General features: G+C 38.5%; 1 protein-coding gene across 1 annotated transcript; it reads left to right on the top strand.

Moving 5' to 3' along the window:
* Positions 1-98: 98 nt before the first annotated feature.
* On the top strand, positions 99-9,494 carry DCPH1 (damage control phosphatase 1). The gene is made up of 5 exons (XM_021540604.3): positions 99-174; positions 1,544-1,649; positions 2,183-2,424; positions 3,842-4,007; positions 5,015-9,494. Exons 1-5 carry the CDS (start codon positions 125-127, stop codon positions 5,780-5,782), a joined length of 1,332 nt encoding a protein of 443 aa, XP_021396279.1. The 5' UTR covers positions 99-124; the 3' UTR covers positions 5,783-9,494.
* Positions 9,495-25,604: the final 16,110 nt, after the last annotated feature.

Raw genomic sequence — 25,604 nt, 5'->3', positions numbered from 1 at the left:
CCCGTCCGTCGCCGCGCGGCGGGGCGCGGCCCGCGCGCCAATAACGTCCGGCCGCCGCTCGGGCCCGCTTCCGGGAGGGGGCAGGGGGAGGGCGGTGCGCCTCCTCGCGGGGGGGCGGAGCAAGATGGCGGCGGCGCCGGCGCTCCCGGTGTCCCTGTCGGGCAGGTTTAAGGGGTCCGTCACGGCCTGGCGCGCTTGTTACCGGCAGCGAAACGGGGGGCGGGAGGGAGCTGAGGGGCCGTCCGGCGCCCCGCCGCCGGAGAGCGGAGGTTTTCGGGCGCCGGGCGGGGCCGGGGGGCGGCTCTTGGCCCGGGGGGGCAGGCGGGGACAGCGGCGCGGCGGCGCGCGGGGCCCGTAGGCGGCGCTGCGGGCGCGGCGCTGCCGCCGCCGCGGTCTCCGGCCCGGCCTGGCCGTGGGGCGGTGCCAGCGCCGGCGCCGCGCTCCCCGCGCCGCGCTCCCGGTGCGGCCGCTCGGCTCTGCGCCTCCAGCCCAAGGGTAGAAATCTCAGAGCGAATGAATCTCGCCAGGCCGGTGTGCGCTCTCTGCGCGGCCGGCCGCGTTCTGCTCCTTGTCCTCGTGCATAAACTGCGTTTGGAGAAAATGTAAATCGAGTATATAATGGAGAGTGCGTTTCTTGTTGATGAGATACGTAGAAAAATTTGAGGAGATACCTGTACTTTTAGTTTTACATCTACTAGGTTTTGCATCTGGGTATCTTAGCAATAGGGGTCGCGTTTTAGCTTAGAATTAACTGCAATTTTTTGCTGTTTCGTCAGGGCCAGTCATTTAGCTTTTTCTTCCTTGAGCAGGTTGCTGTTTATAATCTTCTGCAAAAGTAGGCGAAAGAATCCGACCAGTTTGAAATTTTTTCCGTTTTATTTTTTTTCCTTTCCACTGCTTTAAGGGCATGTCAAGCTACTTTTAATACTGTTGTGTTATAACCCCAGCTGGCAGCAAAGCATCGTATAGCTCAGCGGGGTGGGGAGAAGTGAGTGAGAAAGGTGAAAATGAGGAAACTTGTGGGTTGAGAGCAGTTTAATAATTGGAGTGAGAATAAATCATAATGAAAAGAGCAAAGAGAAATACAACCCAAGAAAACCAAGTAAGACATCTGAAAGCATTTGCTCACCATGAACTTACTGATGCCTAGGCAGTGGCTCCCTGTCCAACTTTTCCTCCTGGTTTCCACTGCTGAGCATGACACCATATGGTCTGGAATAGCCTCTGGGTCAGTAAGGGTCAGCTGTCCTGGCTGTGTCCCCTCCCAACGCCCTGTGCACCCCCAGTTTTCTTGCTAGTGGGGTGGGGTAAAGCAGAAAAGATCTTGACTCTGCAATCCCTGCTCAGCAATAAGGAAAACTTCCTTGTGTTGTCAACAATGTCTCCAGCACAAGTCTAAAACACAACCCCCATACCAGCTACTGTGAAGAAGATCAACTCTACCCCAGCCCAAAGTAGCGCAAAGATCTTGCATTTCTTTTAAAAATTGAAGCCATTTTATCCTTTGCTGACAATAATAAAATATTGATCCTCTCTTTTTTAGATCCTTTGCATATTTTACAATCAAAGATAGACTTCCCCAGATTCTCACAAGAGTTATTGATACTTTGCATCGACATAAAAATGAATTTTTTGAAGAACATGGTGAGGTAAGAGTCATCATCATAATCATCATTTTCCCTGATGTTTATTTCCTTCTAGCCTTTGAGACCCTTTCTTTGCCTTGTTTTTACTGATAAGGCTTGTCTCAATCCTTTTGCCTGATATTTTTTAAAAATAATTCTTTCTACTAGCTATTTTTGATTAGTTCTGTAACACACCTTTCTGTCCAACCTTTTCCTTCTGATCTATCACTTACGCAACTGCATCACTTACTTTGGTTTTTGTGTTGATGCAGTGTTTGACAGACAGTAACACCTTCTGAACAAGACTGTGTTTCAACACTCTCTTCTCCTCTAATAAGCAAGAAGTCCAATCTAAAAAGAAGTCCCATATGGAATTAATTTTAGATCTTGGATCTGAAATGAGCTTTATTCACCAAAATATATTTTGTTGAATCAAGCTGTGATTTGTCAGGGACTCTCATGGCAATTAAAACTTTGCACATTCCATGAACAGTTGATCTGTGTCTCTACAGGAATGAAGGTACAGAATAGGAACTTTTGTTCTCCACTTTTTTCAGAAGGGTGTTGAAGCAGAGAAGAGGGCTATATCTTTCCTCTCCAAACTGCGGAATGAACTGCAAACAGACAAGCCAGTGACCCCTTTGGAAGATGAGTTGCCCGATGCAGCACTGTGGAACCAATACCTGGACTACCAACGAAATTTACCAAATGGAAATGGAGAACCAAGTTGGTTTCAGTCCCCTTGGCTGTATGTAGAGTGTTACATGTATCGAAGAATTCATGCAGCATTAGCACAGAAGTAAGTATTTACTGGCTTGCTATATTACTTTGCAAAGCATTGCTCTTTCCCATTTTTATTTTGGGAAAAAGAAAGACAGCTGAGGAGTAAGATAAAGGAAGATCTTAAGCTTTTGCCATATTACTTTTTCCTCAGCTTGCACATCAGATTTAAAATTAATACTTTCTCATATTTAGTAGAATTTGAATCTTATTAATTATTTTATGCTTCAGTTTTGGTGAGTTGGTCTACATGAAAACTCTTGAGCTTGATTTTGCAGACTAATGTAAATTGAGATATGAAAACCATGTAGCATTTCTACAAGGTTTGTTGGTCTAGAATTTTCTTTTAAGTGTTAAACACGGCATATGAGAGCCACAAATCTTTCGGGAGTTCTAATTTGTTTTGCTGCTTGGCAATCTGAAGTTACCATTTGAGAACTGTTTCTTACAGCAGTAGACCCATCTTAAGCAGCTCCTGTTGTTCATTCTATACCAGCTTCTTAGTTACAGCAGTGCTTGCAGACCATGTGTTGCATCAAACTTTGGGAGCTGATACTGGTTAAAAATAACTGGGCAGGAAAAACTTGTTGTGCTGGTACCACGGAGATGTGCCAGTACAACGTCATGGGGTAGGAATTAACAGTTTAAGATCGTGTTGCTGCCAAAAAATTTGAAAGCTCCCCGAGTACAGGTTTACCCTTAGTGTTGAGATGCAAACACAGTAATGGGACTCAGTTTCCACTGGTATGTTGTGTAATTTGAGCTCTTGAACCAAAAGCTTCAAATATGAGGTTCATCCCCTGGATTGCACTTAAAAAGCTGAGCAGATACTTTTAATTTTTAAGTTTCTTGATCTCCATTATTTAGTTGCTCTTAAGCATATGCTTGGATGGAAATTCAATTATTTGTTGAAAGGTTGTCGTGCAAATATGTTTCATAAGAGATTGACCTATTATTTTTATATATTACAGCATTCTCATTTGTCATGGTAATTTTCCAAAATCCTACTAAAGACTTTCATAGAGATAACTTCCTAACTGGAAGAGAATTTGGTATGGGAAGTACCCTCCAGCACACACAAACAGATTTAAAATCAGGCCAGCTTTTCTTAACTTTAGTTCACTTGTATGTTAGTTTTAATTCTCGTCTGAAGATTGTAGCTCAACTGTCTGTGCAGTTCCCAGAGTTGTTGTGATTAAATGCTTGTTCACTTTCAGAATATATTGCTGTATAAAGATGCCTTCCATACTGTCTCTTAGCAAGATGCGTATTAGGCTGTTATGGAGATATGTGAAAATCTAGTATGACAAATTAGAAGTGGAAAATCTAACTGTCCTGTAGTACAGTCTAAAGTAGCTGACCTTTGAGCTTCCTTTGCATGTGCTGTAATGAAGAATGTGGGAAGTATGGCAACATATTTGTTCTTCTCTTTTTAGCCCACCTATTGACAACTTTGATGTATTTAAGGAAGGAAAGGCTCAAAATTTCTTTGAATCCCAAGAAGCTGTTATTGCCTTATGCACTTACTTTCAGGAACTTCTTAAGAACATCAAGGATCTAGATGAAAAGCAACTTCAGGAGGAACTTTTTAAGCTATTGCAGGTAAACTGGTAGTGCTTAACCCAAGAATTGAAAATATCTCTCCTATGAAACAAACAAGAATTTGAGGTTATAAAGAATCTGAATTTCATATGGAAATTAAAATTTAGATATTTTGTTTGTTAAAGTATGATGAAGTCCTGATAGCCCTACTGTATAGCTGCTATTCTGGAAATATATTTTGTTTTAAATGTGACACTTTTTTATTAATGGCTGGTCTTCGTTGTGTGTATGAAAACTCAGCAATTTTTCCATCAAAACCAGTATCTCTCAAACATTTTAAGTCAAATTCCAGATTAGCTTTTTGATATTTATGTATAATTTCTTAAAACAGTTAATTTTAGTTGGCACTTTAAATGCTTTTAGACTTCTTTGGAGAAAAAATTAGAAGTCAGTCTGGGTCAGAAGTGGTTTAAAAGCTTTTTAACAGCATTACTCTTGGAATGTAGTGCCTTTGGGTAGAAAATCCAAAGTATTGTAGGATTAGAAATAAGTCCATTAGCTGGCAACATGTATGTCAGGTATTTGATGAATCTTCACAAAGAGCTCATTAGTGACTGCTAAAAATACATATATCTAAAATACTTATTTGGCTGCACATAATAAAAAAAGTAAATCTGCTTTTATTATTCCTTTTTCTGTGTTATCACTGATATTTTTTTGGAATTGCAGTATGGAGTATATTTCTGTTTTGAGCTTTGTAAACAATGTGTTTATGTTGATCTAAATCTCCCATCTTTGCCACTTCTGACACGTGTAAATACAGAGCTTTGTTTGGTTTCTTCCACAAAATCTTGTATATGTTGAGATACCTGGACAAGGAGTTGAGTTTTATTAAAGCTTGGAAGAATATGTGGAATTACAACCTTTATTACCTAAAACAAAAACCAGGGAACAAAATCTTCAGTGTATGTGAAGTTGAGAATGTATCTACAGTACGACTTAGTAAATAGTTTCTTTTCTTTCTTCTTTTTTTTTTTTTCTTTTTTTTTTTTTTTTTTTTCCTCTAGGTGTCATTATGGGGCAATAAGTGTGACCTTTCTTTTTCAGCTGGTGAAGACAGCTCTCAGAAATCTAGTCCTTTGCAGTCTCTGGAAAACATGGTACCTTACATCTTAGTGAATGATATGGAAAAAGTTTGGTCACTACTTGTAAATGCCAAAAAAAATAGAACAGAAAGAAGTAATGTTAGAGTTGACATAATCCTGGATAATGCTGGATTTGAACTTGTAAGTGATCTTGTGTTGGCTGATTTCTTGTTATCATCAAAGCTAGCTGATGAAGTCTGTTTTCATGGAAAAAGTATTCCATGGTATGTATCAGATACCACAAAGCATGATTTTAACTGGACTATTAAACAACTGGGGTCAGCTAATCATATGTGGATGTCTAGATGTGGCATAAACTGGGAGGGCAATTTGAAAAAGGGAGTTTGGGTTTTCCATGACCACATGTTTTGGACTTTGCCACATGATTTTTCCAGTATGATTGAAGTTGCTTCTGACTTGTATGCTGAGCTACAGAAGTCGAACTTGCTTCTCTTCAAAGGTGATCTAAACTATAGAAAATTAACAGGAGATAGAAAATGGGAATACAGTGTCCCGTTTCATCAAGCCTTGAGTAAGTTTCATCCTGCTCCTCTCTGTAGTTTGAGAACGCTGAAATCTGACACTCAGGTCGGCCTGAAACCTGGACAAGGTGAGCAAATTCAGGCTTCTGAACCTGAATGGATGGTAAGTGGAAAATACGGGGTAGTTCAGTTTGATGCTGGTCTGTAGTTAAATGATCTGTAATGTTCTGAAAGAGACATTAGGTCTGACTTGAATTTTTTTCTCTGTTCCATGCTTGGCTTCAGTAAAGATTATTTTTTGTTTGTGCTTTTTCCTCCCAAGTGATTTGTTGTTTTTGTCCTGCAGAAGACTTTAATGTTGTGCAAATATTTATAAACTGTCTTTGTATACGTAAATCAATCTGAATTTCAATACAGTTTGTTTTCCTATTGTCCAATGTCATCAGATCTTTAAAATCAATATTTAGTTGTCCATAATATTTTTTCTTCATCAGTGAGTATGAGTTTAATGAGTGAAAACTTTACAAGTGAAAAATTTGCTTCAGAAACAATTTCCCTAAAGTCACATTAGCATGAATTTACTTATTTCGGAATAATTTGTGCTCCATGTCATTTCATGCATTACGTGAAAGTTAGTATTTTAGAGAATTCAGAATTTAATTACAGACAGATTATTTTGTTGTTTTGAGGATAGTTGGCATTACATTAAGGGATAAGTTACTGGGGGCAGCTTGTAAACATTCATATAGAATTGAAAACTGAATTTCAATTTTAAAGCACATAAAGTGAACATTATTAGCCAGTTTGCCTGTGGGAGAGTTGTCCCATCTGGTAGGAGGATTAGTGGGAGAAAGGACAATTTCATTTTAAGAATATTGATGATACTGTTTATTTATAAAGCTCTACCAAAAAAGAAGCACACAGAAAAGCCTACCCAAACAAAAAATTAATGAAACCGAAGCAGTTGCATTAACTGGACTTTAGGTTTTATGCAGACTTGATCTGCAGGTGGCCTGGCAGCAGTGCATGTATGAGGTTCAAGCACACCTGTTTCCTTCTGTTGTGGTAATTCTCTTTATTTTTCAAATGTATTTGTTTGAGGGTTTTTGTTTGGTTGGTTTAAGAAGGATGCCTTAATTTCTAGGGAGGACATACAACCACATTTGCACTGAGAAATACAGGGTAGAGAAGCCATACAGGTTTCTGTTAACTGGAGTTGTTAAGTGCCCATTTCTGCTCTTCTACTCTGGTCTCAAAAGCTGCTGCTCGTTATGCTCATACAACAAAGATCTAGGCAGTGGATAAATATGTTCCAATTGCTCGTGACTTTGATTATTTGGGTTTATTTTCTTCTTCTTCTTTAATCTGAAAGGGTATTTTAAGGTTCCAAGGTCAAGTATTCAAAAACAAAGATGCAAGTAATTTCATGAGGCAGTTGTTGGGAGAGTTATAATTTTGAGACCTGGGTTTACTGCTCTTATCTCCTTTGTATCTTTGGCTTAGTACTCCTACAGGGTGAATTAATCTTCATCCTTAGGCACCTGATTGAACTGCAGTAATTAAAAATCTAGTCAAGAAGGCTAAAGGTCAAACTGCTGAAGGTTTCTGACTGGAGAGAGTTCAACAACACTCCAGCTTTAGTGCTTTGACCCAATATGTAAAAGACAGGATGAATCTGTACACTGGAGCCTCAGTGTGTCATCTTTGAAAATGCTGTTAACTTGTTTCAAGTGCATTTTGAAGAAACAACTTTGGGTCATGAACAGAGAGATGGAAGTTGTGGAATATGTGGAATGAGAACATCATTCCATTCGTTCAGAGAGACAAAATCACCTGGGTCTGAAATCTGCTTTGCCTCTGCTCATATTGTAAGGTGATGACTTAATTTGCTGGAGAGGTTTAAAAGTGTATAATGGACAAGAAGAGAAAGTCACTGTTGAGGCCACCCTTGACAAATACATTTGCCTCTTACACAATCCTTACACATGCTGAGAAACTTGATTTAGTTTTTTACTGGTTGTTACTGTGTCCCTGTGCCCAGGTTGCTTTCAGGCTGTTACTTCTGGGAATCCACAATGGTGATTGGGGAAAATTAATAATGTGAAGTAATAAAAAACACAGTGCTACAAAATATAAAATCAATTAGGAGATGCAGTGGCATTTGCTCAGTATTACTGAATTATGAAGATTATTACAAGACATGTAATTCTTAGCTTAGCATGTGAATGCTAATGTATTACATGATGTAATGCTGAAAAAAAACTCTCTATTCTCCAGTTGATGAAAAGTTCACTTTCCATCTTTTGCCCCTCACAAAGAGAAGTTCATGTGGTAATACACAATATGACTATGTGTCTGTGTAAGGAATGCACAGCCATAACTTCCAAATGCTTCTTCTGTAGCTGTAATTGCAAAGTGCTATCTCTAGGCAGAACTGAATATGCAGCATAGTTTTATGTGTGTTGGTTGGCTATATTTTTGTAAAATTTTGGTTGATTGTATGAAAAAAAGAAAAAATAACATCAGTGTTGCTGTAATGCAGTGTTACAGTCTCCCCATGACACAACAAAGTTGTGAACACATTTTCCAGTGAGGCACAATGCTCTTCTGATGGATTTGCTACAGTTTACGTAAAAACAGAAAACATTTTTGTAGCTATTCAGTGTTAATTGCTCTTTGTAATACAGCTTAATGAAATGCCAGCATGAACCTATTGCATTTAGATGGAATTTAAAAACATAAACTGAAGCATGTGTTAGAACACTAGCATGTGCTGTAATATAATATTTTTTTTACTTGAGTATTTAAGAAAGTTCCTTCTATACACCTGTTACAACTGATTGCCCAAAATGCTTCTACAGTATAACTCAGGAGCTACTGATTTATACATCCAAATTTTTGAGATTTTCATTTCATATGCCATTTGAATATTTATGGAAAAAGCCAAAGGTGATTTCAGTAATTCAGTAATTTACTTTTTTTTTTGTCTTCTACCTTTTGAACAACTGTATTTGTAAGTCAGTTTTTGATCATGACTTTCATTGTTTATGAAATAGAAGGAAAGTAATGTCACAGGGACAGTGAAAGGCAGTACACACATCTGTCTGAATACTTGGTAAGTTACCCTGTAAGATGTATACAATAATTTCTTATGTATATAAGGTTTCTTAAAATAAATTGTTTGATGTGGAAAATAAGTTGATTGTATGACTAGAAGCTTGTAAGAATATTGAAATAAATTGTATAATTTTGTGCAAGTCAGACATTGTTACACTATTTCAATGGCTAGAGAAGACAAAATAATTCAGGTCTTAGTTCCTGAATTTTTTTACTTTGAAGTGGATTTTATGCATAAACCTGTAAAGCATATTTATTCAATGAGGTTTTGAAAGAAACAGATGCAAGAGGTGAATATCATAAAATGTTCTTCTGTAACAAGACAGGGCAATAGTAAGGAATTTTCTAATTTTTATGCTACTTGTACTCCTGTTAAAATCTCAAAACTTTAAAAATAATTGAGTATCTCTTAAATGTATCTGGTACTTACTTAGTAAGGTTGGTGCAGCTGATGATGTCATTTCCAGAATCACTTCTAGAAGTGATAGGTGCTCCATGTGTTCTCAGCAAAATGAAAATATTTTGGTGTTACTGTAACTAAATTATTTCCAAAACACTTTGGTTTACACACCTTGCTGATGTCCTATAAGCCCTGACTGTTGTTGTTGAAACAGTTTATTTAAAGTTCATAGTATTATTTGCATTCATGGCTAACAACTTGTTCCATATGAACATTTATCTCCTGTGCTGTCGAATAGCATAGGAAAAAAGTTTACTCTGTTGCATGAAAATTACTCTATGAAATGGTTTTAATCTAAAAAGAAACCCTTAATTGTGTCTAAAATAAAAATTCCAAAATTGAATCTTGTACAGAACTGTTGGTTTTTTTTCACTTAAGTTTGTTTGCTTACCAGCTTTCTGTTTACCCAAAATTACAGAACAAAGGCTTGTAATTATTTTTATTTAAAGCAAAATGTAAGTTGAAATTCACCTAACACTTATCTAAGGATTTTAAAATAAAACTGAGAATATGTTGGTTAAAGTGGTCCTTTTCTTTCTTTTTCATGTGCTAATGGCAGAACACGTGAGGGAAAACGGCCTATAATATGACTATATTTTTGTTTGCTTGTTTTTATTTTTTCCTAGAAGAGGTTTTGAAAACTTCTGTACATTTTATTCTTGCTGATATACTTCTATTTCTAACAGCCTCCAAATAAAAAAATCAATTTACATGTATTTTTTCATGAATTAACAATTAGTTTATGGATTATTCGACATTCTGCCTCAGCTTTGCAGTTGTGAATTCTGCAGGCATGTTCTGAGAAGGGGTTTTATTTACAATTTTTTTTGAGTTTAGCTCATCTGGCTTAGCTTCCACTATGAAGAAATATAAAATGTTCTCTTATGATAACTTAGAATGAATAAACATTTTCAGTACTTTTGTGCTTCTTCTGTTGTATCGCTTTTCAGTAAGTGAACATAATCACAACTTTTCAAACTCCCTGTGAAGAAAAATTTTCATACTTGCAGAAGTTTATTTTTCCTGGGATTCTTACTTCTTCCAAGTCTAATGAAGTAACAGATTATAAGCTAAGATACATTAAGATACACACTATGGGCTTTTTTATTTGCTTTCTTAATGTTAACTAATTGATTAGTCTCACACTACCATGGTAAAACTGATGCCTTCCAAGTGACTCTGATGAAAGGCCTGATGATGCATTTCATGGAGTTTTGTTTGCAATAGGTTTCATCTCTTATCTCCCACTTCCCCAAAAAATGCCATTAGTTGTCATAGATCAGGAAGTGCACTGAGTTCTGATCCCAGATGGTTATGTACACACATAATTGTTAATTTTAGCCTAGGATCTGTGTAAAAGGCAGAACCATTCAGGAAAAAGGGTTAGGGTCCAGGAGTGTTCCCTCAAGTGAGCTGAAGGGCCTTTCCCTACTTTTCCTTCTGTCCGGTAACTCTTGTGTTATCTGCAAAGGCCCTATTTCTGCTCAAGGAGTATGTGTGTGCCCCTGGAACCAGGTTAGGGAATTAGGAGACAGGTAAATTCCTCCAGACTAAGAAGGGCCTACAACTTGCAGTGAGGGCTTGAGTATATTTACAAGAAAAAGAGCATTCCCATTTTTCCATAGCTGGATGTATTCTTGGTTTTGGTAATCCTGAATTAGAGCTACATTTGAGTGCTTTTGCTGTGTATTGAATGCACAGCTTTCACTGCATCCATCATGCTGGATTGGCCCTTGGAAGTTTTGCTGCTACTTTTCTGGATTGTGATGGAAGCATTAGCAGGAACTATTTGCTTGGGGCAAATCTGGGAGTTTTCATACATATGTGGAAACCTAAGATCCACAAACAAGGTTTGCAAAATAACTGCATGGGTTGAGTTTGGACTTTGAAGGACTCGTGTGTCTGATTTAAATTCCTCAAACTGAAAACAATACATCAGCACCAGCAGCTTTCCCTTGCACAGATTCCCTCTTCTTTCCCAAGCCTGATTAGTTCCCCCGTGTGTGTATTGCATTTTCACCATCCCCTTTGTCCAGGGGGGAAGTCCAGGGTTGCAAAACCAGGTTATTTCCTTCAGAGGATTGCTGACCCCACCACATGTGCTTATCACAGGGATGTCATCACATGACTTCTGGCTTTGAAATTATTTTTTCACATCCATTCTCATTTAGACACCTGCAGAATATCAGCTGATATGTTTTTGAATGTACTGGGTACTGGAATTGGGGTTTCATAATACTGACCAATTTTAGCATCTTTTCTCAACACTGAGCACTTTCATGAAAGTTTGTAATAATTTTTAAATTATTTTTTCATTCAAAAATTAGTGTGGCTTTATTACTTCCCTACATTCAAGTGATTTGCTTCATTCTTTGCTCAGAGAACATCCTTTCCATATATTTTATGAAATACAACATGAAGAATTTGATTAATGAAAATTACTCCCTGAAATGATTTATAATTAAAACTCCCAAAGTAACCCTTCCTAAATTATTTCCTATCTCTGTTAAGGAAAAAGAAACATGAAATTCTTTTGAGAACTCTGCTTTTAAATACTAGCAAACAAGGGTAAAGCATTTTAAAGTGTGAGCATTTTGTAATAAGGTAGTTTTTTCTCAGTCAAATGGCTTGAAGAGTGGGTATTGTAACTGTTCCTTTTTAGACTGCTACTGACATTTCTACTTTTCTTCATCCTTTTTTTTTTTTTTTTTTTTTTTTGGTCTCTTTTGTTGTTACTCTTGTTAGAGTTCACCAGAATAAAGTGTGTTACTTTAAGGGCAAATAATTTCATAGATCTGCAGTAAGATACAGCTGTATAAGCACTCCCTGCCCATCACCAAGGATGTGGAAGCAGCTAAAGTGTAACTTCCGAACCAGCCGTGGCACTGCAGGATCAGCGATGGGGAAGTGTGCTTAGGAAAGTTAGCACAAAGTTTCACAAGCATTTACTCCTGCATCTGCATGCCACTCCAGTAGTATGATGGATTAGGCTGTAGTCGAATGCTGGACAAATCTAGGATTATATTTTTGTTCAAATTTGCAGTGGATAGTAAAACGTGCCATATTTCCTCTGGGTTTCTGTAAGACTGCCCAGTAAAAATCTAACCTGTCAAAAATACTTAATAGATTGGGATTGCAGAATGAGGTTACCCTGGAGCAGCACGATCCACGCCGGAAAAATCCCCCCTCTGTTAGGGGCTTCTGTGTCCTCGGCGACAGCAGTGAAATGGTAGCAGGCACACAGGGGCAAGGGCAGAAAAAATAGTACTATCCCTAGCTTCTTCATTTTCTTCTCTGGAAAACGTGATTAGGTCAGCATTCCTGAGAAAGGTAAAGTACTTTTTGACTTTTGAGTACAGAAACGGTGCACGATGGCACTGTCCCCAGAGGCTGATTAAAGCTCACTGGGTCTTCGGAGAAAATGATGTGCAGCTGCCATACACCCACAGGTCTAACTTACTTTTACTGCAACCTTCAGTTCCTCTCTCCCCGTGTTTATCCACTTTATTTGGATGAAAGGTGAGGAGGAAGAGGAGGAGGTGCTCTTTCAGCTGGAGGCAGTTCAGCAGCCATCAAGGAGGGCTGCTTTTGCGGGGGTGCTCCTTTGGCAGGTTCTGGGGGAAGAAGGAAACCCTGTTTGGGTAACCGGAGCCGCTGCTCAGGTTCCATCTGCTCCGCTCGCCTCTTCTGACTTTATTTGGAGGGAAAACGTGAGCAAATATTATCAGGTAAATGTTTATTTGAAGTGAAAATAAACAAACAAAACCAACAAACCCCGGCGTTTCCGTGAGCTTTCCCTTGTGAAGACTGCTGACTTGCAGCCACCGAGCCGGTCCCCCCTTCCCTAGCCAGGCCCCTTCGTGCTTCCCCGGGACGCGTTGCCAGGGGCGCGGCTGCGGCCGGGAGCGGCTCCGGGGCTGGCGGGGCAGCGGCGCGGCGGAACCGCGGTAACCGAGGGACGGGGCGAGGCAGAAAGGGCCGAGGGGGTTGGTTTGGTTTGGTTTGGTCAGGGCTTGGGTTTTTTTGGCAGTACCCCTATTACGGAATAAAGCCCGGACTTTGGAAACATACCTCCTTCCTACCCCAATTCTGTCGGTGTTGGTGTAGCGCCTGACAGAGGCTGGCTGTAACCCCCCTTACCAAGTCATCTTTGCAACATTCAACTTAATCTCGCCTTTAAACACCTCTCCCCCAGCCCCAGGAAAACAAACAAACAAACAAACACCCCCCCCCCCCAAAGAAAACCAAAAACACCCCAAACCAACCAAAAAACCCCCAACCCCAAATCAGAACTCGTGCAGGTGCAGAGCTGTACCCGGTGGTCCGTGCGTGGTGCGATTGAAGCCCCATGAGCTTCAGCTGATCATTATAGCTTATCTGTACAAGTTCAAGGCCAGAAAGATTTTCCTTACTAAGTGCTGCAGAAGGGAGTAGCTTTCACAGAGCAGGAATTTATAGTTATCTAAGAATTTCTTCTTTGCATCTCTTCCTCCTTTGAAAGCAGTTTGCTGGCTTTGATGTGAATTTAAGGGAGACACTAGAGGATATTCCTTAGAAGGATCAAACCCTTGTGCTAAACATATAATAGGAACCTTGTAACAATTTTATGTTCCAAAGGATAAACAATTTATTTCTGTGAACAATTTATTTAGTTGAACATCAGTTTTGTAATGAAGCTATATTGTTCTGAGACAAAAAATATGGAATTTTTGTAGTCTGTAGTAGAAAAAAACAACTGCCATTATATTAAATACAACTGTTATTATTCAATAACAAACTTTTTCTAGCGCTGCTTAGTGACAGAGTTGACAGCAACCTGCTCCACATTTTAACCAACCAGAAGTCAAATAATTTGTGAGTGTTGATTTTGAGACTCAAAAACATGCTAGAAATTACACGTTTATAAAATGGAAGTTACAACTGCTAAATCAAACTGCAGCACTAATCAATTTTTAATTGTGTATATACCAATATACTCAAGTATTTATTAAATATTTTCATTTTGTTGACTGTGAAGTATAGTAAGCATTGTAGGAAAATTGCAGCTGTTGGCATTCCATGATGGTCTGTTTTTTAAACCTACCATTTAAGTAGTTCTGTCACAGAAGTTATTTAACTCTACTTAGCACTGATAAAGTAAAAACAGTAGAATGAATTGTTTGCACAAATCCCTGCATAAGCACTTAATTTTGTCTTAGCAATTACCCTTTTTATTGTTTAGGGAATAAACACAGCGGCTCCTTGTTAATCATTTTTGGAAAAGCTGTGAGAGAAAGTGTCAGGGGAGTTCCAAATTCCTTAATTTGTCCACACAGACAAAGGATGAAGTCAACCAGAAAGCATGTTAAGTAATGTTTGGAGTAGGTGATGTATCTCTCTAATTGCCTTCAGATGACTGCTGTCTTTCATCGCATGAAGTGCATTTATTATATTTAGATGCAAAGTCACCTTATCCTAAGAGAAAAACAAAAGATGGAAATGCTTTGATTGCTTCTTATAGTAGTAGCAGTGGGTACTAAAATTTTGCTTGTAATGAAGATTTCATTTGGGCCCATTAATCAAGCTTGAAATTGGCCTCTTTGAGGCCAATGAACAGCAGGGGTGATTTTTATCTTTTCAGTAATACCTTTCAGTGATTACTGCAAAGGGAGGAGGATAGAGATGAGCAGCACCCTTCTGAAAGGAATTTAGAAAACTTCTTTGGTAATATATTTGAGCTGCTGAGAACACCTAAGTTAGTTTTACATGTTTCTGGAACATTACACTAATGCAGAAAAACTCCACAGGCAAGTAATAATAACAAAAGAAAGTACTACAAGCAGTGAGTTGTGCCTAGTCACAAGAAGGAATAAGCAAGGGGAAATAGGACTTTACTGAGTGGATAGTGATCAAAAGTATGTGAGTGTTTCTGGCACTTTATAATGCACAAGAGCAAGTGACAGAACTGAAATAGTTGTGAAATATTCCTTGCAAATTTTGATTTGTGTTAATCAATACATTTTGAGATCTCTGATAGGCAAATTGGGCAAAGAAGACTCAAAATATACATACAAGATGGTTAATTTGTGAATTCTTTTTATCCCACCCCCTGAAGTGATTCCAGTCAGGGAGTTGACCTATTCCAGCTAACTAGTTACAGGACAAGAGGATAGAGTCTTTAGCTTCACCAGGGGAGGATTTAAGTTGGGCATTAGGAGGAATTCCTTTGCAGAAAGGATGGTTAGACATTGGAATGGACTGCCCAGGGAGGTGGTGGAGTCACTGTCCCTGGAGGTGTTTAAGGAAACACTGTGCGTGACACTCTGTGCCATGATCTGTTTGACATGGTGGTGTTTGGTCATAGGTTTGACTTGATGTCCTCAGAAGTCCTTTAAAACCTCATTGGTTATGTGTGATTATTTTAGTCTGTTTTTGTATGTGTTAACAAAATCTGAATCACTGTGGAACAGTGTCTGAACCTTCCTATGCTTGTTGCTGTGTGTAGCTGTTGTACTTTTCTGAGATGATGTGCATGCTGGCTGGCTGGCTGGCTGCAGCTACCCAGAAAAATCTGAAGCAGCCAAGTGTGAACATTTTTCAACTAGCCATTCTTGCAGGTATTTCATGCTGGATGTCATCTTCCTTCTGGTTGCAACTACTACTGCTACTACTACCACCAATAATAATAATAATAATAATAATAATAATAATAATAATAAACAACTCTGCTGCTACATTGTATTTTTGGAAGTTATAATAAAAGTTTTATGCATGTATACACACTCATGAATATTCATTGTCTTAAAAAACATTGCAGATTTGGGAAATCTCATTTTGATTTCAGAATATGAAAATTTATGACACTGGGATTTATGAAAACCATTGAACAGCCCACTGAGTCCAACCACTGTACCAAGTCCTATATAAACATGAAGGTAAAAAGGGTCCACTGATTACCTTAATATCTGAGAGCGAAAAAAAGACGTATTTCAGTTAAGATAGATCCTGTGTTATTGCTCAGATCCTTTTAGAATATATCAGTATAGAAGAGATGCAGGACAAATGGAGAAGTGAAATAAAAACTTGAAGCACCTGAAAAGCAGTGGCAAAGGAAGCAATCACTGCATGAAGGCTGCCTGTGTAGCTGAACTGATGAATATACCCTGGACAAGTCAACTTGAAGGTGCCTGTTTTGGTTAGATGTGTGCTTGAATATTGTGGAGAAGATCAGAGCTCATAGGCTACTGGAGAAACTTTCCTGTGGTGTTCTGCTTTCACGCCCAACTTTGCTGATAGTAACATATGATACAATTTAGTAAAGCATACCAGTGAAAAAATAATGTAATGTGTCATCATATTACTAATCTATTTCATTTTCAACATTTTTTCTCCTCCTCCCCCCATTTGCTCTGTAGAAACTAAGGAAGAATGAAGTCAACAAAGGTTCATGAGTCATCATTTTTAGTATGTCAACCCCAATGTCTATAGGTGCTTTGTGAATGGGAAGAAAAAAATCCCTGCCCTGAGTACAGTCTATGGCAGGGCATTGACAAGTCACACAGGGTGGTGAGGAGGTTTTAAATGCCTACTGGGGGCTTTCTGTTTCAAAAAAAAGTTATTTTAAAATTATATGCTTTGGGAAAGGGGTCTGGGCTGTGTGCAGGCAATGGCAGTGGTAGTGGCATTTGGCAGCACTGAAATAGGAAATACAACAGGAAATAAAAGAGAAGCTGCCAAAAGCAGAATGGGAGGCAGTGACTTTAACAGTTCGCCGATTTCAAAGTACATGGATAGGTATAAAACTGCTGAACATTGTTGTAGTTTTGTTGTTTCTGAATCAAATGAAGCTTTCCAACTAAAGGCTGGGAGATAATGACAGTTGTTTGGTAAAAAGTCAAAGCAAAAATGGTCAATTATAACAAAAATCTCTTTATATTGTTTATCTTCTAAAGAACAGGTATTACTAATAAAACTGAAGATTCAACTGAAGATATTGCTCTTATGTATTGTAAATATAGTCTTAACTTCTGTTTAGCATATGAAGTTAGATGAAAGCTTTATTTTCTTGCAGATAAGTGGAAAGAGTTAAAAAAATTAATAATGTGAGTGGGAGAAACACCCAAAACCTAGGTTAACTAGAGCTGATGGAGTGTTAATATATTAAAACTTCTTCTGTTTACTTTCTCTAATTCTTTTAACACTTCATTAATTCTATTTTCCTAACAAAAATCAGTATAGCTTACACAAATGCTCATGAAACATTAAAAATCTGATTTTCTTCCACAGACAGAAAAGTGCCACATCTGCATTACAAATTTTATCCCTACCAAATTTTATCCCAGTTAATAGCAATTTAACTGAGTTGTCTGATAGGTCTGATTAAAGATCAGACTTGTGATTTGTTGATGTTAACCCACAGAAACATAGAAAATGATTGATTTGAGAGCATGCATGTTTCCTGCTAAAATATGAAGATAATACCAACTTTCCTAGCAGGGTGCCACCATGATTAGTTTTATATTTACTAAGGCCTGGAGGATGCGGAGCTCTGCCTCTAAGACTGTAGATAAGTCAAACAGTAATTCCCATTGACTTTGGCACCTGGCTTCATTTAAACTTTTTTTAATCCTTCTGGATGTGTAGCTGCATCTTTAAAGTGCTCATCATTTAAAAATCTAATTTGTATGAAAAGCATAGATTTTGGAAGCTTCAGCTCTAAACTGTTACACTGGTTATTACTGCTGAATGGGGGCTTATTTTCTTCAGCTATACTCTGAAATGTATTTATTTCACCAGTTTTGAGATGCAATCCTTCTTTCTGTGAAGTCATAAGTTGTGGTTTTTTAGAGAAGAAAAGGAAAACCTACATTCATGCAGTACTACATAACCATCATACCCAGTGGTACTGTTTGCAATCTCTATTCATGGTTTTGCAGGCCTTGTGTATTACAGAGCGAGAAAAATGCCTTCTACATTAAAGATTCTCATGCGATTGTACATGTGAAACAAGCAGAGTGAAGCAAAAGTAAGACAGAAGCAGTGAGGAGATAGCACACACTTTCCCTCACTCCCTCAGAACAGTGATAAAGTGTGGAGAAAATTAGCAGCCCTTTTATCTCCAAGATTATGTGCTGTCTTCTATGTGGCTCTGAGTTTTCTGCATGCATCAGTCTGGCTTGATGAGAGTAGCAACTCCTTTGTGGAAGAGCACAGCTGAGTGTCTTTGAAGGAGATGAATGCAATTAAACTTGATGGGTCTAATCTAGTGTCAACTAGCACAGGGAGGAAAGATTAAAGAATAGAGCTGGTGATATTATAGCAACTAATCCAAGGTAATTTATCTTCTGCTGCAGTCTAAACTAGTAGTTTTTCCTTATTCCTCAGGGATTTCTCTATATGTTGCATGGTAAATACTTATTTTAATAGATGCTCACATATTTGGAAAGACCTTCAGGTTTTTTTTTTTTATTTGGAATGAGGCTGAATTTGTAATTTATCTCAGCCTGGAAATTGATGCTGATGTAGAAAAGCATGAAGAGAAGATGTCTTTGTCTCCATTGCAATGCCCTTTTCCAAAACCAGTCTTTATCTGGGGGTGTTTTGCATTTTGTAATTCATACCCAAATGTACCAGGATTGCAGTTTTCTTTCAGTCCTGTGGGAGTGCTGATGGTGTTCTCACAGAAATCTCATGTTCAGTTCTCTGCCACATGTGCTTCCAGCATAACCTAAACTTAATTCTGTTCTGAAGAGATTACATTTCATCAGTTTTAGTTACTATTGATTGAAAAAAGAAAAAGTTCTGTCTAATGAAACTCTAACAAGACTTCAAGTCTGAATTTTCACCTTGAAAGACTTAAATAATAAAGGCCAAGAAATCCAGTACATTCCTGCTCTATTTCAGAAGAGCAGAACATCACAAAAAAGGAGAAAACCTACTATAGAGTCTAAAGGGCACAGCTAAAAGGGTTGTACAAGTGGTGTGAAGGAGATTCTACTAGAAAGACAGAGGCAATGCTTGCCATGGAATCAGGACTTGAAAAAGAATGAAAGGTAGTCATTATGGTGATGGCTGGGGATGAGAAAGCATCAGCCGGGAAGCTGAAGTTGTGTCCAAGTGCTGGAGTTCAAAAGGACCTCTAACCTTGAAAGGTTAGAAGTAAAAAAGCAAATGGCAAGCCAAAAAGTGACTTGCAGGAGCAGATACAAGTGTCTGAGTAGGCATGGGCTCTTCAGCCTGGTAGAGGGACTGTGGAGGTGAGATATGATATAAATCTGAAGAATCTTGAGCGGCACAGTGAAGATGGATAGCCATTGCTTTTTCCCAACATTTCTTCTGAATGAAAAATGAGGGGATGTGTGGTATAACTGAAGTCTAAAAAGTGATTCTTTGCATAAGAGACCCCTGAGGACTCTGGATTAAGGTTTATAGAGGTTGAAAGAGTAACTGGATAAGTTTGTAGAAATGGGACCTTTTGAATGTTACTAAATGTATAGGAACTGCTGGAAATAGCCAAAGCTGAAAACAGTGGGAGGTCATGGGATTGTTGGGGGGACTATCTTACTTTAGCACTGGTCTTCGTGGCTGAATTTGGAGATGAAGGTGGTTACTCATAGAAAAGTGACTGTTTAACCTATTTTTCGGTAAGTGTGTGTTACTCTGGGAATAATACTCTGCAACATTTGGAGTGATGCCCTGGAGCAGCTTAATCAAACAAAAAAGCACAGAAGCAAAAATGTTCCAAAAATGTGATGTCTAAAGGTTTTGTATTCATGCTGCCTTCACAGGAATCTCACGATCACGTTCTTTTGGATATTCCCATCACTAGAGAGCAGATGAATCACTATCGAGCTGCAGCTGAAACTGCTCAAAGTGAACTAGCAGCACTTTCAGTGAAGTATGACTGTGCCCAGTCAGAGGTACATCTAAAAATAATTTCAAATCCTTCTCCAAACCTGAGAATATTTTGCGGTCTCCTTATGTAGGGACTAGAAAGCTTGCAGAATGTCCGAAACTTGCTTTTGCTACAGAACTTTTAGGTTTTTGGTTTTAGAATATCTGTGTGATTTTTACTTTGTTTCCTTCTATGATCAAGAAATAATTGTAAGTTTGTATTTGGAAGATTTGAAACAGTGTAGCTTTTTTTTGTCATCTAAGTGCAATATGCTCATATTAAACCTTAAAATTAATTAAATAGTGGTTGTATAAATGTTCAGATAGATTTCCTCGTCTTGCTGGTGAGTTAAGACCTATCTGCTCATCTTTACTCATGTCTCCCTTTTATTCAAGTTATAGCTCCCCAAATGTGCTCTGCTTTCATCACCAGTGAAATTGTGTTTGTGCTAATGAGGTTGATTGTAGCTAGAGAGACTGAAGAACACATGCACATACTTTTTTACTCTTCCTGCTGTGTAGATGGTGTTTCTCAGGAGAGGAGTTATTACAGGATAATTTTTAGAATTGCCTTATTTCCTCAATTATTTTTTTTAACATATAACTGGTTAAAATTCATTTGATTGAGGTCTGCAGTGTGGGGAGTGGTCAGTTTTAAAGTGGAGTAAAGTTTGCCTTTAGAAGACATTAAATGCTTACATTAATTCACATACAGAACTACAGGCATAAGTGTCTGTTGGCTGAGGTTTAATTTGATCAGTTGATCCTGAAGTTACTGCAGAGTTCCCCACATTCAACATTTATCCAGAACTGGTGCCTTAAATTTAAATAAGCCATAAAGAATCTAATGTTCTCATACAAAGAATTTATTACTGGAAATGTTGAATGGCTTTATTGCCAGAACATCTGACTGATTTATAGATTTTTCAAGACAGTGCTTGCAAAAGCATAGTCAAAAAAGCAGCTGTTCATGCTCTTGTTAATAAAGACCTTCATGACCCAGCTGAGGTCAGAGCCTGCTGAGTGCTCTGTAAAACTCATGATATGGGATTATTCTTGCTTTTTCTGCTGTTGGAACTGACCACAAAGACAATGAATAGATGAAAAAATATCACATAGGGAGTTGAACCACAGAGAAATTTTAAGACTATGAACACTCAAAGATACCATAGCTTGGTCCAGCTGCCAAGCAAAGCAGTGCTATTGTTCCTTCAGCTGCTCATTTCCTTCCCCACACTGCCCCACCCCTTGTGCCGGCACAGATGGATGTGTAGTTTTACAGTGCACTGTAGTGTCCATGAAATTGAAAAAGAATTCCTTTCTTTCTGAGTTGCTTTTTAGCCAGATCAGTTTGCAAATCTTCTTTCACCTTGTAGCCATATAAGTGCTTCTTCTAGCACTAAGAGGAGGGTGGAGTATGGAAATAAAGCTTATGAACCCAGGAAAAAGCCAAGCTGCTTTTCTTGAACTCAGTGCTGCTCCAGAGTGTCTGCTAAACCTGCTCTTGCACAGGAAACATAAGCTTATTGAAGGCTGTGCTGCTACTGCAAGGGTGATCCTCCTACCTGATTTCTCAGCCTTAGCCTTTGCTCTGTGATTCTCTTTCTCCTCTGTGAGAGAAAAAGTGAACTATTTTCTGTTGGTTGTTATTTGTTTGTAGGGGAGTCAGACAAACAAAAAAAGGGAAAGGACAGCATGTGTGTCTGGAAAGAGGAGAAGCAGGACCTCCCTTTTCCAAGGCAGCTGCTGTTCTGGTGGCTCACCAGCCTCTCAGATTTCTCTGAGTATCTTGGGTCATACTGAAAACTCCAACAGAGAAGTGAATTTCCCATTGATCTGGATTGCAGTCTAATGTCTTAAATATTTTTACCTTAAAATGCTTGCCACAATTTAGAAGTTCTGTCACTCACCCACCATAAAGCGCAATTCATTTGGCTAAATTATTTGCCTGTTAATTTTATGTGATAGGACAGAAATCCTTCAGATTGCATCTTGTCAGGAAAGATGAAACATGCCTTAACACTTCTTGTGACAAAAAGTCCGCTTTAAATTACTTGTCCCTAATGACAAAAAAATCATATGGAAATTTTGTTTGCTTGATGAGTCTCCCTCTAGTGCAGTGTCCTAGAGAAGCTTCTATCAGAAATAGTTCAATGGAAAACGGTATTTTTAACAAAAAGAGAGAGGAAAATCTACTGAACTCCATGAACTCTTGGAAAGCTTTAACATCATCCCTGTAAGAGGGTGATTTTCCTGCTTCTACCTTTCCTTAAAAGGTTCAGTTGCTATTTCTGTGTAAATACAGCTACATTTAATTGGATTATCATACCCAAAAATAACTATTTGCAAGATGAGGAGAGGGTGCCTGCCACACATTGCTCCAAAAATTTACTTGCCTCTGAATATGCCTCAAGCCACCAAAAGGCTCCACACTCATACAGCAGGATACTTTGCTGTTACAATTCCCTGAAGCTCTAGATTGAGTTGAGCACCAGATTTGGAAGTAGGCAGACAGCAGGCAAAGAAGGGAATTGTGGTGTTAATGACTTTGCTGTACTGAACATACATAGAGACATGAGTTAAGGTTGTGCAGCAGAACTTATTTTAAACTTTTCCAAAATTCTGAATTAAGTAAATAACTTATCTTCCTGTAAGATATAATCTTGAAAAATTGCATTGTGTTACCCAACAGTAGCTTTTGTTTTTGCTAACCTCTTCCATTGTTTTTTCCTAATCATATGAAAGTAAATTTGTATCCCTCTACTCTTTCTTATAGTGATAGAAATGTGTTTCTTGTCACATTACTAAGCTTGTAATGCAGTCATGTTATTTCAGGCTGGGAAAACTATTCTTCATTAATTTTCTCCTTTTCTATCTATAGCTGCTTAAACTCAGGTCGAGCATGATCTCTAAAGAAGCTTCTTTTCAAGAGCTGAAGGCTGAAGCTGAAAGCTATAAGGAAAACAATGCCAGACTGATGTCTCGCCTCCTGTCTTTGCAAACACGAATCCAGGAGATGGAAAAAGAGCTGTGTGTGCTTGCTGCTTCTAAAAGCCAGGCTGAGCTGACAGCTCAGGTGGCATATAAGGAAAATTTGGAGCTGAAGGAGGAGCTTCATGAGAAAAGTGCCAGACTTAAGTAAGAGTCATGTGAGATAAGAAACAATTTTTTTTTGATGGGATGACAGAATGGTACAGTTGTCATTACAGAAAAATAAGTTGGTGGATAGACTTTATTGCAGTTCTGAATTCTGTTACAGTGCCTGAGTGTGTGGAAGGTGTTGAAATTTGAATTTTGAGTTGGTAGTCCATACATATAGGTTTGAATGTTTTGTACTTTGAAGGTGAAATGCATTGAACTTATAAAAGATAATATCCTTTAACTGTACTGTTCTTAGCATAGTGTATCAGAGCACTGATATGTCAGTTCTACATAATTGCTCATGTTTCGTATCTGTAGGATGGAGACTTGTAGCAAAATTGATTGGTATGAAAATACTCAAAACTCTTAAATTTCAAAATCAGTCAGTCCTATTAATAGACAGCTAGACTTTTATAATGGATTTTTCTGCCCATTATCAGATGAATATTTGTGACTCTATCAATATTGTCTAGTCAAGAGCAAGGTGAGTGTTTACCAGAAACCTGTATTTCGCAAATCAGTATTTGGCACAGCTCTGTCAGGTTTTATGCATTAAAAGTGAATAATTAAGTAATTTTAAATCTTAGAGGAAAAACCATTACAATGGTTTTTCAGTGTTTATAACCAGCTGATTTGCCAAAAGCCCTGCCTGGAGAGTGCAGTTTTCCATAATAGCTGTTATGATTCTTTAAAATGCTGTTTCTGGTAGGGAAAAAAAAAAAAAAGAAAAAAGAGGAAGACAAACCTCCTATCCTGTTTGCTTGCCTAACTTACTGGGAGAAAACTTCTGGGATACTGTGTTTCATACTTGCTTGCCATTATAGTGATACTGTCTATTTTATGGGCATAAATCTCTGCTGTCACTCCCAGAGCAGTCCTGGCTTCTCTCTTTGGTGTACAATGCTTGTGTAATCAGTTCTGTTTGTGCTGATGCATGGTGATCAGGACCAAGGGACTGCTCTAAGAGAGAAGTGAGCAAAATAAAAAGCTTGATTTCTAACTCTACCAATCCCAGCTCTGTTTCATGTGCCCCTGAAGTGTGCCATTGGACTTCTGGCAAAAGGGAATAGATACAGGGATAGTGAGTCTGCTCATTTGGAAGGAACAAACACGTTGGATTTTTCATGAATGTGTAGTGTTTGCTTCCAAAGCTTTTTGTTATCCTCAGCTAATGGTTCCATGTGCCACTTCACACTAACCAATGTGTTGACTCAGTGAACTTCAGTCACTTAGCCTGGCCACCCTGGTAGTGCCTGGCACATGTCTAGTCCTAACTAAGTGTTCAAAAAAGATTTTCACTGAAAACCACTAATGAAAGGGAAGAGCAAGCCAGCATGCATGAAGTGCATATTTACATTCTATACCTTGGGGATATAGTAAGAAATATTTGGTGAATTCTGTGATTGGCTTCCAGGATGTGCACCTCTCCTATTGAAAATGGTGCTTTTCTACTCAACATGTCTATTGCCATGGTGTTTTTAGAGCGTGAACTGTCAAAAGCTTTGTTCTTCTTCTTTTTCCTTCTCTTCTCTTTGCTCATTAGTTCTGAAGAGCTAGCAGAACTGTGAAAAAGCTGTGTTCTACTTTTTTGTACCTGATTGCCTATTTTCTAGATGCTCACACCTCTATATGTGAGGCAGTACCTGCCCTACTGCAGGTAATTAGATTATTCATAAAGTTATCAAATGAGTGCTTTGTACTTCAGATTTTTTATTTTTAGCCGCAGGCATGGATTTGTTAGTGGATGCCTCAGATTTTAGAGCCACAGAACAGTGGTGGGTGGTCAATCTTCTATAATATTCTGACATATAGGCATGCATATATGACATGTCTGAGCCTAATACCTTTTCACTTCTCATATATCCCCCCTCACAAGAAACAGTTTAGCAATCATCTCATGGTTTAGTTTTGTTTGGGCTACATAGGAAAGGAAAGTGCCCAGAGGTGAGGAAGCTGTGAAGGTGCTTGTGTTCTGTCTGCTGCAGAAGGCAGAGCTCTTTTGGCTCATGGTGTGTGCTGTGCAGTACTATGTGGAACTGCCCTCACAGTGTCCAGAGCAGTAATTAATGTTTTCCATTCCTCTCAGTTATTCTGCCACTCTCTTTCACTTTGCAGCATTTTCAGCAGCTGTGCTGATCTCCTTCCTAAGGTTATGTGCTAAATCTTTTCATGGACTGTATGTTTTGCTGACAGATTTATAAACATTTTATTCAATGTACTGTGTTTGCACTCACTGTGCGACTCCTGTTGGAGTCTCATGTGGCTCTTTGGTTATGGAATGATGCTCTGTTTGATTGCCAGCCGGGAGAGGAAGAAATCAGACATGAAAAAGAATGTCTGTCCAGCAATGACTACTGGGTCTGCCTTAAAAACTGAGAACAGTGCTACACTCTGATAAGCAAATGAGTTTCAATAAAATATTTGATCTAGACATACCTTT

This window comes from Lonchura striata, chromosome 3 (assembly GCF_046129695.1).
Source record: "Lonchura striata isolate bLonStr1 chromosome 3, bLonStr1.mat, whole genome shotgun sequence".
Taxonomy (NCBI): domain Eukaryota; kingdom Metazoa; phylum Chordata; class Aves; order Passeriformes; family Estrildidae; genus Lonchura; species Lonchura striata.
Note: the sequence above shows the minus strand (reverse complement) of the source record. Positions and strands in the feature narration are given on the sequence as shown.